General features: G+C 45.6%; 1 protein-coding gene and 1 pseudogene across 1 annotated transcript; one reads left to right on the plus strand and one right to left on the minus strand.

Moving 5' to 3' along the window:
• The first annotated feature begins 1,257 nt into the window (after positions 1–1,257).
• Positions 1,258–9,992, plus strand: LOC132006753 (rhox homeobox family member 1-like). The gene is made up of 3 exons (XM_059384739.1): positions 1,258–2,134; positions 5,645–5,690; positions 9,776–9,992. Exons 1-3 carry the CDS (start codon positions 1,407–1,409, stop codon positions 9,890–9,892), a joined length of 891 nt encoding a protein of 296 aa, XP_059240722.1. The 5' UTR covers positions 1,258–1,406; the 3' UTR covers positions 9,893–9,992.
• A 1,501-nt stretch (positions 9,993–11,493) lies between these two features.
• LOC132007935 (U6 spliceosomal RNA) lies at positions 11,494–11,594 on the minus strand (annotated as a pseudogene).
• Between the last annotated feature and the right edge of the window lie 756 nt (positions 11,595–12,350).

The following is a 12,350-nucleotide window of genomic DNA, read 5'->3' on the forward strand; positions in this document are numbered from 1 at the left end:
CAGGCGCCCCAGTTTCCCAGCTACCTTTGCTTAGGATAGGACTCTATTTGAATTTTAAAATAAAAATAAAGAGCAAATTAAATTTAGCTTGAAAATTTTACAGTAAATACTAGCATGATTGGTATGGAGTTAGAGCAACACTCAGCCGGGGTACATGAGTGACGGGAGGTTAGATAACACTGAAGGACACGGTGGGGAGAAAAAAAAAATGCTGAGCAAGAGATCAGGTTGATATATATTTTTTAAAGATTTTATTTATTTATTTGACAGAGATCACAAGTAGGCAGAGAGAGAGAAGGGGAAGCAGGCTCCCTGCTGAGCAGAGAGCCCGATGCGGAGCTCGATCCCAGGACTCTGAGATCATGACCTAAGCCGAAGGCAGGGGCTTAACCCACTGAGCGACCTAGGCGCCCCCAGGTTAATATTTTTAAGAATGGGGGGGGAGGGGACGGGCGGGGGGGGGCGAGGAAAGAGGGACCAGCAGCGGGGAAAGGTGGAAAATCACCAGGGTTGATGAGGAGCCCAGCCCAGGAACCGGCAGAATTTGCGCTGGGGACCTGCTACCACAGACTGACATGGAACACTAGTGAAGATGCACCCCCCGCATTGTGGTATCCAAAGCTAGTAAAATGTACTAGGTTTTTTGGGTGCATTAAGCACTGGCGGGGAGGGCGGGGTCTACACTTGCACTCTAATGTGAATTCATCACCAAAAATCTGGAGTACTTGAACTTTTTCAAGGGGCATATTAGATTTCTTGTGAAGCGCATCTTACCCAGAATGCTTCACAAACCCCGCCCCGAGATCCCACTCCGGGCGCCCCCGGAACATGGCAGGCTCTGCTTTCCGTGTCCTTGCCCAAACTCAGTTAATCATTTTAGCTTAACCTCTAACCTGTGGTGTGTGCAGGCTGCCAAAAAGAGAGGGTTCGACCACGAGACTTTTCCAAACTTTTCTACCAGCATTCCCGTAGGTAGTGTGAAGCCCCCCCTTTCCCCCCCAAATCCCCCCCCCCATCCATTGCCCCCAGATCAGTTTGCATCATCCAGTACAGCCCCTTCCTCAGAGCCGACACTCTGGTCAAGTCGGGGACTGGTAAACTGAGCTGTAAATTAGAGCCCCCATTCTCCACACACCCCAGCCCCCTACCAACACCCATCTTTCCCATAGTGCATACATTTTGGCCACGCCCCGACCACTTGTGTGCCTAAGTAAGTCCCACCCACCGCAATTGGCGGGAAAGGGAAAGCCAATAGCAAGCCTTTAAGGGGGGGTGCGCGGGCATTGAACCTGCCCCAAACCCTGAAGAATCCCAGGAGGCGCCAAAAGAGGACCAGCAACTCTGCAGCTCTGTTCTCAACCACCAGAGGGTTTGGGGAAGCGCTGGGCTTCCAGCTCACCACGGTCATGGAGCCTCTGCCCAGAGGCAGCTACTATGACCCCGGTGACTACTACGACCCCAGCTACTGGCTGGGAATGTATGAATTGGAATCTGTGCAGGGCGCAGCACCAGAAGCCGAAAGAGGCCACATTCCTGAAGGAAATCCAGGCTTTGTGGGCAACATCAACCACGAAGGTGGCGTCAACTACGGAGGCGATCTCAACTTTGAAAGCGACCTCAACTTTCCAGGCGACCTCAATTTTCCAGGCGACCTCAACTTTCCAGGCGACCTCAACTTTCCAGGCGACTTCAATTTTCAAGGCGACCTCAACTTTCCAGGCGACCTCAATTTTCAAGGCGACCTCAACTTTCAAGGGGATCCCAACTTTCAAGGCGACCTCAACTTTCTAGGCGACCCCAACTTTCAAGGCGATCTCAACTTTCAAGGCGACCTCAACTCTGAAGGCAACATCAACTTTCAAGGCAACGTCAACCTTGAAAGCGACATCCACAATGAAGGAAACATCAACCATGAAGAGATCGTGAGCTGTGAGGGTGAAGGGAACCACGAGGTCAGCGGTGGCGTCCAGGAGCTGGGGCAGCAGCAGCCCGAAGAGCTACCACAAGCAGCGGCTGCTGAGGCTCCGCAGCCCCGGAGCAGGCGAGGAGTCCAGCGCAATAAGTTCACGGCGATGCAGGTTCAGGAGCTGGAAAGCGTTTTCCAGGACACCCAATACCCAGATGTGGTCGCAAGGTGAGAAGCTTGCCCCGGGAGGTATCTGGCTTTCCAGGGACCTCGGGCTTATTTCCAGAAATCTTTGTTTCCTACTCCTATCCCTACCCCTCAGCCTCCTCCTTTCCCTCTTAAAACAAAGGTAAAGGGCTGAGGGAAGGAGAATGCCTTCAGTGCATCCAGGGAAATACTTTTATATGGTAATTACGTGAAACAAGTCTGGAAAATGTGGTGGGTGGTCTTTGGTTTTGCTTTTTTAATTTTTTAAAAAGATTTTGGTTCCTTATTTGACAGAGACAGCGAGAGAGGGAACACGAGTGGTGGGGGGGAGGGGCAGAGAGGAAAAAGCAAGCTTCCCGCGGAGTGGGGAATCTGATGTAGAACTGGACCTCAGGACCCTGGGCTCAGACTTGAGCAGAAGGCAGATGCTTAACTGAGCCACCCAGGCGCTTCTGGTTTAAAGATTTTATTTATTTGATAGCGATTACAAGTTGGGGGGGGGGGGGTAGTAGGCTCCCCGCTGAGCAGAGAGCCCAATGTGGGGCTCGATCCCAGGACCCCTGGTTTTGTTTTTTAAATTGTGGTAGGGCAACTGCCTGGCTCAGTTGAGAGAGCCCACGACTCTTGACTCCAATGCTTGTGAGTAGGAGCCCCACATTAGGGGTACAGAGTACTTGTGCTCGCTTCGGCAGCACATATACTAAAAATGGGAGTACAGAGTACTTAAATAAACTTAAAGAAAAGAAAAGAAAAAAAAAAAAAAGACCCGGGGCGCCTGGCTGGCTCCGTCGGTTAAGTGTGTACTTTCGGCTTTGGTCATGATCCCGGGATCGTGGGATCGACCCAGGATCCGGCTCCCGGCTTCGTCGGGTGTTTGCTTCTCCCTCTCCCTCTGCCTGCTGCTCCCTCTGCTAGTGCTCTTTCTTCCTCTCTTGCTCTTGTCAAATAAATAAATAAAATCTTCTTTAAAAACTTGTGGCAAAATAGGGACTCCTGACTGGCTCAATCGGAGGATGGTGCAGCTCTTGATCTCTGGGGTCCTGAGTTTGAGCCTCACTTGGGTGTTGAGATATTAAAAAAAAAATTTAACAAACTTTAAAAAACAATAAATTGTGGTAAAATATACATAAAGATAAAATTTATTATCTTAACCATTTTTAAGTGTACAGTTCAGTAGTAGTAATTACATTTATATTTTTGTACAACTAACCTCCAAAACTCTTTTTGTAATCATTTTTATTTATTTATTAAAAAAAGATTTGTATTTATTTATTTCACAGAGAGGGATAGTGAGAGAAGGAGCACAAGCAGGGGGAGTGGGAGAGGGAGAAACAAGTTTCCTGTGGAGCAGGGAGACTGATGTGGGGCTTAATCCCAGGACCCTGGGATCATGACCTGAGCCGAAGGCAGACCCTTAATGATTGAGCCACCCAGGCACCCCCAGAACTCTTTTCACCTTGCAAAACTAAAAGAATACACAGGGAACACACTATTCCCCTGTCTCCCCCAGCCCCTGGCAATCACCTTTTTACTTTGTGTTTTGATGAATTTGACTATTGTAGGTGCTTCCTTTAAGTGGAATTATACAGTGCTTTTCATTTTATGACTGCTGTATTTCACCTAGTGTGATGTCCTTAGGGTTTGTCCACGATGTAGCATGTCTCAGACTTTTCTTCCCTTTTAGGGCTGAGTAATATTCTGTTGTTTGTAAATACCATATTTTATTTATCTGTTCATGTATTAATGGGCACTTGAGTTGCTTCTACCTTTCGGCTATCATGAGTAATGCTGTTATGAACATGGGTGCGCAATTAACAGTTGGCGTCACTATTTTCTATTATTTTGGGTATATACCCAGAAATGAATTGCTAGATCATATGGTAATCCTGTTTTTAATTTCTTGAGCAGCTGCTCTGCTGTGTTCTATAGTGGCTGCACCATTTTATATTCCTACTAGCAATGCGCAAGGATTTCAATTTCTTCATATTCTTGTTAGCATTTGTTATTTTCTTTTTATTTTCTTTTCAGTGAGAGAGAGAGTGTGTGTGTAAGCAGTGGGAGGGGCAGAGGGAGACAGAGAACCTTAAGCAGGCTCCACACTCACCAGGAGCACGATGCAGGGCTTGATCTTAGGACCCTGAGATCATAACCTGAGCCCAAATCAAGAGTTGGATGCTAAACTGACTGAGCCACCCAGGCGCCCCAACACTTGTTATTTTCATCTTTTTTTAAGATTTTATTTTTAAGTAATCTCTATACCCAACGTGGGGCTTGAACCCACAGCCCCGAGATCAAGACTTGTATACTCAAGGTGCCTGGGTGTCTCAGCAGGTGGAATTGATTGAGTGCACTCCCTCCCCTGTTCCTGGTAATCTGGTAATCCTGGTAACCACCATTTTACTTTCTGTCTATGATTTTGATTACTCTAAGCACCTCATACAAGTGGGATTAGGCAGTATTTGTCTTTTTAAAAAGATTTTATTTATTTATTTGACAGAGAGAGAGAGAGGGCAAACATAAGCAGGGAGAGGGGCAGAGGGAGAAGGAGAAGCAGGCTCCCCGCTGAACACGGAGCCTGATGTGGGACTCCATCCCAGGACCCTGGGATCATGACCTGAGCCAAAGATAGACACTTAGCCCACTGAGCCATCCAGGTGCCCCAGAAGTTCTAAATTTTGATGTACTCTAATTTATACATTTTTTCCTTTTATTATCTGTATTGGTGGTTTTTTGTAAATAAGATTTTATTGGAATAGGGTAAGGAGAATAAGGTAGTCTCCTGCAACTGCAGTGTTGGATGCTTTCATTTAAAATCTTGAGGACAGGGCTCCTGGGTGGTTTAGTGAGTTAATCCTCTGCCTTCAGCTTGGGTCATGATCTTAGGTTCCTGGGATCGAGTCCTACATCAGGATTCCTGCTCAGACGGGAGTCTGTTTCTTCTTCCTGCTGTTCCCCCTGCTTGTGCTCTCTCTGTAAAATAAATAAAATATTTTTAAAACATAGTAAAATAAAGTCTTGGGGGGGGGGTGCCTGGCTGGCTCAGTTGGAAGACCGTGTGACTCCTGATCTCGAGGTCATGAGTTTGAGCCCCACATAGGGCATAGAGCTTATTTAAAAAGGAAATAAATAAAATTTAGAGGGAGGGGCACCTGGGTGGCTAAGTCCAGTAGAGCACACAACTCTTGATTTCAAGGTAGCGAGTACAAGCTCCATGTTGGGTATAGAGCCTACTTTAAAAATAATAGAAAAAAATTGTGATAATTTGTTCACCATAGATTTTTTGCATCGATTCTTATTTTTTTTAAATAGTGCATTAAAATTATTTATCTTGACGTCCAAGTTTTTGATGCCACCTCAAATTTTGAGGGGAAACCGTCTATAAAGCAAGCCTGGAGCTGGAAATAACAAAAGTTTGCTTGGGGAGGGTCTTGAGGGAGAGGGTACACATTTTAAAGCAAGCATAATATGTATCTCATACATTTTATTTTATCCACAACTCCAAACACTAAACGTGTGGTTTTCTCTCCTCAGACGGGAACTTGCAAGACACATGGGTGTGACTGAAACCCGAGTGCAGGTCAGTAAACCTGGATGGTGGGGCAGCCATTTTAATCCCGGCTTTAAGACTCAGATACTCTAGGGGCACCTGGGTGGCTCAGTGGGTTAAAGCCTCTGCCAGGGTCCTGGGATCAAGCCCTGCATCGGGCTCTCTGCTTACCAGGGAGCCTGCTTCTTCCTCTCTCTCTGCCTGCCTCTCAGCCTACTTGTGATCTCTGTCTGGCAAATAAATAAATAAAATCTTTTTTTAAAAAAGACTCAGACACTCTTGTCCTAGACATTCTCAAGTTGGTGCATTTCAGTTATCTTTTTTTAACACTGGCAAGTAAGTTGACTTTAGGAGTCTTTGTGGGTAGAAAATGGGATATGTGAACTCCAGCTTATGGATATTTGCCATTACCAGAGAGAACATGATTTCCTTTTTTTAAAAAAGGTTTTATTTATTTATTTGATAGAGAGAGACACAGTGAGAGAGGGAACACAAGCAGGGGGAGAGGGAAGGGGAGAGGGAAAGGGAGAGGGAGAAGCAGGCTCCCCAGTGAGCAGGGAGCCCGATGCAGGGCTCGATCCCAAGACCCTGGGATCATGACCTGAGCTGAAGGCAGATGTTTAACCTACTAAGCCACCCAGGCGCCCCAGGGAACATGATTTCTCAAAGGAAAAGAAGAAATGAATTGCTTCTCCTATTCATTATGCAAAATTAAATACATATACATGTGTGCGTGTGTGCAATTTGCAAACATATAGATGGTATATCTTTGTGTCTCTATAGTGCATATATACATGTATTTGTCTATATTTGATAGAGTTCAACTCCTTCAAACAGATACCCTTCAGAGAGTACTTCTGTGTGGAGTCATACTGGGGCTCAGGCTGACTGTGGAAGTGTTCAAATTAATGCAGAGAGGAGCCAGTTATGAGAGGGTTCACTTGTACTAAATTAAAGGCAAACATAAACTCTTAGCTAAGTGGGTGAATTTATAAACATTGGGGTGAGGGAGAAAGGTATCCTCAGAACACATTGTATAAGTAACTAATGTCTGTTTAGTGGTGCTGAGACTGATCGGGGGAGACAGCTTCAAAGTCCAAGTACCTGGGCCTCCTACCATTGTTTTTAAGTGTTTGGTAAAGTGTTGTAGAGTGGCAGCTCTACATTTTAATTTTCTGGAATACTTCGATGTACCAACCTGAAAGCGTGGCTAGAATGTGAATACACGTTATGTGTGAGACTGGGGGGGGGGGAGAGTTTGCAAGCTTTGGAAATTTGTCTAAAGAATGAGAGAAACAGGCCAAAAAACCAATATTGAATGCATAGTAATTGACCTAAGAAGGGCAAAAGGTTAGAAAAGACTTACATATATCCAAAATAGACCTTACAGACACGACACAAATTCAGTGTTACGCATCTGCTAAATGTGTAAGAGATATTCTCTTGAGGACTTCTAAACTTCAAGGATTTTTTTTTTTTTTTCATTTTGGCGATACTATTTTGAAAAGCTGAGTTTTGTGGAATTTGTTTGGGGTTTGGGTGGGCCTTATTTCGGGGTAGATTCATTATGTTATCTTTTAAAAAATAATGTTATTTTTAAATACTTTTATTCCCTCAGGCTGTGTTGACTAATTTGTAGGTCATGGGATAAAAAGGTGACCAAAAAATCAAACAAACCCCCAAACCCATTTGAGTTATTTCAAAGTGGTATTTGCCCAAAACAGAAAGGAAAGGAAATGAGGATGGGAGTGTTGGCTTAGCTGCAGAGTGCATGTGAGGAGCTGGAAGGGCGTTGGCTAGCTCGGTTGGAGGAGTAAGTATGTGACTCTTGATCTCAGGGTTGTGGGTTTGAGCCCCACGTTATGTGTAGAGATTACTAAAAAATAAATAAATAAACTTAAAAAAATTTTTTTTTAAAGAGAAGGAGTTGCTGATCTGGTGGTAGGAGTATCTGAAAATCAGCCCCACAAAGCTGACCATTGAGTAATGACATCCCAATCCCAGAGACTGGGGTCCCAGGCCTGGCTCAGATTGGAAAAGTTGGGAGGAGGTTGGGAAGACTTTTTCAGCTGACTATGCATGTGCAGAGGAAATGGAAAATGTAAGGTTTGGTGAACTAGCTTTTTCTTCTTGGGTTTATGTGCGCTCTCTCCATGGCATTCTGAAACAAATCAGGGAAAAAACTGATGTTCCCATGTATTTCCCATGTATTTGTATAGTGTTCCCATGAATTTCCAAACCTTAGAGCATGAATTTCCCCCAAGAAACTTAATACATGGTTTTCCTCCTTTGTCTTGCAAATAGAACTGTTTTTGTGAAACCAACATTGAGAGTACAGCTAGCTATGGGGCTTTATTTTATGTATATGGCGATCTGACCACTGGTACACTTGGATCCCCCCAAAACAAGCTCTATTACACTGGTCTTGTTGAAATTGTGTATTTCTGCCACAGAAATACCACCAATTTTTTTTTTAAAGATTTTATTTATTTATTTGTCGAAGAGAGATGGAGAGAGCCACAAGCAGGGGGAGCAGTAGGCAGAGGGAGAAGCAAGCTCCTTGCTGAGGAGGGAACCTGATGAGGGACTCCATCCCAGGACCCTGGGATCATCACCTGAGCCGAAAGCAGACACTTAACCGACTGAGCCACCCAGGCCTCCCCAAATACCACCAATCTTAAAGTAGGAGAGCAAACATGAGGCCTCAGGCAAGGAACTTCTGAAAGGATTTAAATACAATGTTAACCCCATCAACTAGGACACTGAGAAGACAGTGAAGTCTGACAGTTTTGTTTGTGTGTTTGTTTGCAAAAATAGTTGGCAGATATGTAGGAAGGAACCATTTTATGACCCCTTATGCACATTGTTGTCAACTGTCCTCCTAAAATGCGTGTTCCACCTTCTTGCCTAATAAGGGGTGGGGGGCACCTGGGTGGCTCAGTGGGTTAAAGCCTCTGCCTTTGGCTCAGGTCATGATCCCAGGGTCCTGGGATTGAGCCTCACGTCGGGCTCTCTGCTCCATGGAGAGCCTATTTCCTCCTCTCTCTCTCTGCCTGCCTCTCTGCCTACTTGAGATGTCTGTCTGTCAAATAAATAAAGTCTTTAAAAAAAAAAAAGTATGAGTGGTGGGATTGGGAACTCCTGGTTGAATATCCTTACCTAGGATAAGCTGCCCACCAGACAGCAGTGCTTCCAGTCCAGGATCCCGGAACTGTAGCCAGAGTAGAGCAAGCTGACCTGGCCCTGAGCCCAGGAAGGTTTGTAGAGTGGGCCAGGCTGGAGTATGCGGAACTAACAGTGGCCACAGTGGTCTGCCTCTTTCCCCTCAACTCCTGGGTGGCCAGAGATCGGTGAGCATTTTAGTTAATTTCGCTCAAGTTGGTCTACACTTTCTTTAACACTACAGGCTAAATTCAAGGCAGTGTTCATGGTTTCAGCAACTCTCGTGTCCCAGCTAGACATGCCACAAACTCCATGGGACCCCAACACTAGTGCCTTTCTTTGCCAGACTACTATGTAACTGTCAAGAGGTTTCAGACATCCTTGAAGGAAATCTGTCTAAAAAACCAATGCTTTTCCTTCTATTAGTAATTGACTTTGTGCTGCAGATAAGCCTTTCAAATAGGAACCGTTCTTGCCAATATAACTTTCAATAGGGCCACTATTTACAATGCTTATGTTGAACCCCAAAACACCCCAAAACTCTCTCTGTAGTGAGGAGGGGAGAGGAGGTAACTGGATGGCTGAGGATCTGCTGTCAGGATACAGACCTTTTTTTACCCTATTACCAAGTGTTGGGTCAACAACAAGGACCCAGGGCTAGACCAGGTCATAAGCTAGACCTGCGTCCAATACCTGAAAAAAAACATTTGAATATTAAAATTGAGAGGAGAGAGACAAAGCAGTAAGCCTATTCCAGAACTTGGCACATAGCTGGTGCTCACTAAGGATGAGCTAAAGGGAGGGTGTCTTGTGTTAACTTTCCTAAGTAAATAGCTTCCCTTGGTGTGACGTGTAAAATCTCCATGACATGTACAGTTGCATGTAAGGTTTTTTCTATAATGACATTAAGTGTCCAGTATGTTAAACCGATCCCTTTTCCCCTCTGATTGCAGGTGTGGTTTAAGAACAGAAGAGCCAAGTGTAGGAGAGATGAGAGAGCTTCAATGCTCAGAAATGCACCACCGGCTAACCTGGACCGCCTTTTCATCTTCATGCTGGATGGGTCCTAGAATGCCACCCTCGTTCAGAAGCCAAATTGGAGATAGGTTCTTCTTGTGTCACTGACACCCTACTACCCTATCTCCCTTATAGTTGCATTATCAATAAAGAGGCAAGTTCTGCATGCATTTGTCTTTATGAACCAAATGGGGGCAAGTAGGGTCTGTACGTAAATCGATAAGGAAATGCCATTGAAACAGAACGACAAGGTGTTATGCCCGAGTTTTCACGTCTGAGAGACCACTAAGGAGCCAACACTGATGTAATCACACGAGGGTTTATTCAGCAAGCTTAAGCTTGGGCCCAAGTATACCCGACACAGCAGAGTAGGGACTTGGACCCCGAACCAGATTACAGTCAGAGTTTTTAAAGGCAGAGTAGGGGTGGACTCGGAGGTGGGTGAGGACAAAGGGGATATTCAGAAGGGCTATCAGGGTAAAGAAGACTGTCCGGATATTGGAGGCCTAGTTATTATCAAGCCAAGGCCGCTTTTCCCTCTAATGAGGCACTAACAGAAAGACAGCTGGGAGTTTCCTGGTGGAATGTCACATTCCTCCTATCAAGTGTCCTTGCTAGTGAGATTTAACACTGGGACATTTGTAAACCGAGGGAGACTCCTGTCTTGCAGGATCGTGATCTCTGCAAGTTAACAATTTGTTCACACATACTACTGAGGGGAGGGGAGCGGGTGGAGAGGGGGTGCAAGGTGCCAGCTTTGGCTTTGTCAAGATGGCTGACTTATGTCAGGGCTAGACTCGAGGTGGGTACAGCCTTGTTTTTCTTGGCCTCCACAAAGGTTTCCTCTCACGAGGCTACATCCCGGAATCTGCACGTCACAGAAGCTCACCAAGGACCCATGATGAGCTTGCCCTGACCCATATATTCTCTTCTATCCCTCGGCCCACGTTTATCCCCACGTTGACCCTTTGGGACCACAGATATGTGCAAGATGGGGTGGGGTGAGTCCCTAGGGAGAGGACAGTGTCATTTCCGGATACTAGCTCCACTCATGTTGACATGTTCGGGCTGAACACTGGACTCTGGGGAAACCTCTTAAGAAGCTCCTCCCAGGGATTCAGGGGAAGATGGCTGCCAAACACCGAACCAGTAGGTTTCAAATTCTGTTCACGACCCTCCCTTTTTGTGGAGGAGACTGGGGAATAGAAGCCATTCTGGCACACGGGTTCTGTTGCTTCAGCAGAAAAATGAGAAGAGATTCCATCAAGGCCAGAAAGAGGCTCTTCTCCCTTTTCTTCCATCCCCACCACCCCCTTCCCCACCACACCAGCCCAGGACAGCATTTTATCGATCTTTCTCCAGCTCAGAAGCTGGAGTATTTGACAAAAAGTATTTTGTCACCTTCCACATCCTTGAGAGGAACCCATTCCTGTTGTTAAACACTGAAAGGGTACCAGTTGGTTTACTGCTGCTCAAAGCAAGAGTAAGGAGACGTCTCCTGAGCAGTGTTCTAGAATAATCACTCATTGAGAAGAAGCAGGCATACCTTTGTTATGTTCCTGCTGGCTTCTCTGTGTGCAAATGTCAGTATAGAGAAAAACAAGGAAAGGTTGGTGAAGTGAAGAAGCCAGGCCTACTTTTTTTTTCTTTTTTTTTAAATACAGAATGCTTCACGAATTTGCACCTTATGCAGGGGCCGTGCTCACCGTCTCAGTATTGTTCCAATTTTAATGTATATGCCACTGAAGCGAGCACAGGCCCACTTTTTTTTTTTTAAAGGATTACTTTTTTCTCAGTTCCACCTTTGTTTTTGAGGAATCTGTAGCAATGTGAGGCTTGTTTCATGGAGTTCTATGTGGAAAGCAATCAATTGTGGCCGCCACGGTCATGTGAAGTGATTGCAGAAACTACAGACCAGGTGTCCTGGTCACATCAGAGTTTCCCCTCATGGTAGTTGATCAGAGACCAGTTTCACAGTGCTTGTATGTTCCCAGTGTGGAAGGCTCTGTTTTCTTGGGAAAGCATATGCTCTTGGCCATGGTGGCCACGAATGTTTTATTCCTTCTTCCTATCTTTCTCACTCGTGAGTGACAGATGTCAGAGAAGTGGCTGCAATGTCAGGCTTCCACAAAGGGGATGTTACTGTTACCCAGAGACCCCAGGCCTTGCTGGGAGTGAGGGAAATTCAAGAATGTTCCTGTGCAGACATGCCCATTGCCATTCTCACCAGATGATCTTGAAACCAAAAATCATTTCCTAGTGTTGACTGATGAGGGAGCAGAAGGCTGGCTGAGGACAAAGCAAAAGCTGGCACCTTGCACCCCCTGTCTTCCTGCTCCCCTCCGTAATATGTGTGACATTCCTCAGGCACCCCTGGCTGCCCTAAAAGAAAAACAAATAGTTAACTTGCAGAGATCACAATCCTGCAAGACAAGAGTCTCCCTTGGTCTACAAATGTCCCAGTGATTTACAACAAAGAAGCTGTCTTATCAATAGCCCAATTTCCAGAGG

This window comes from Mustela nigripes, chromosome X (assembly GCF_022355385.1).
Source record: "Mustela nigripes isolate SB6536 chromosome X, MUSNIG.SB6536, whole genome shotgun sequence".
Lineage (NCBI taxonomy): Eukaryota > Metazoa > Chordata > Mammalia > Carnivora > Mustelidae > Mustela > Mustela nigripes.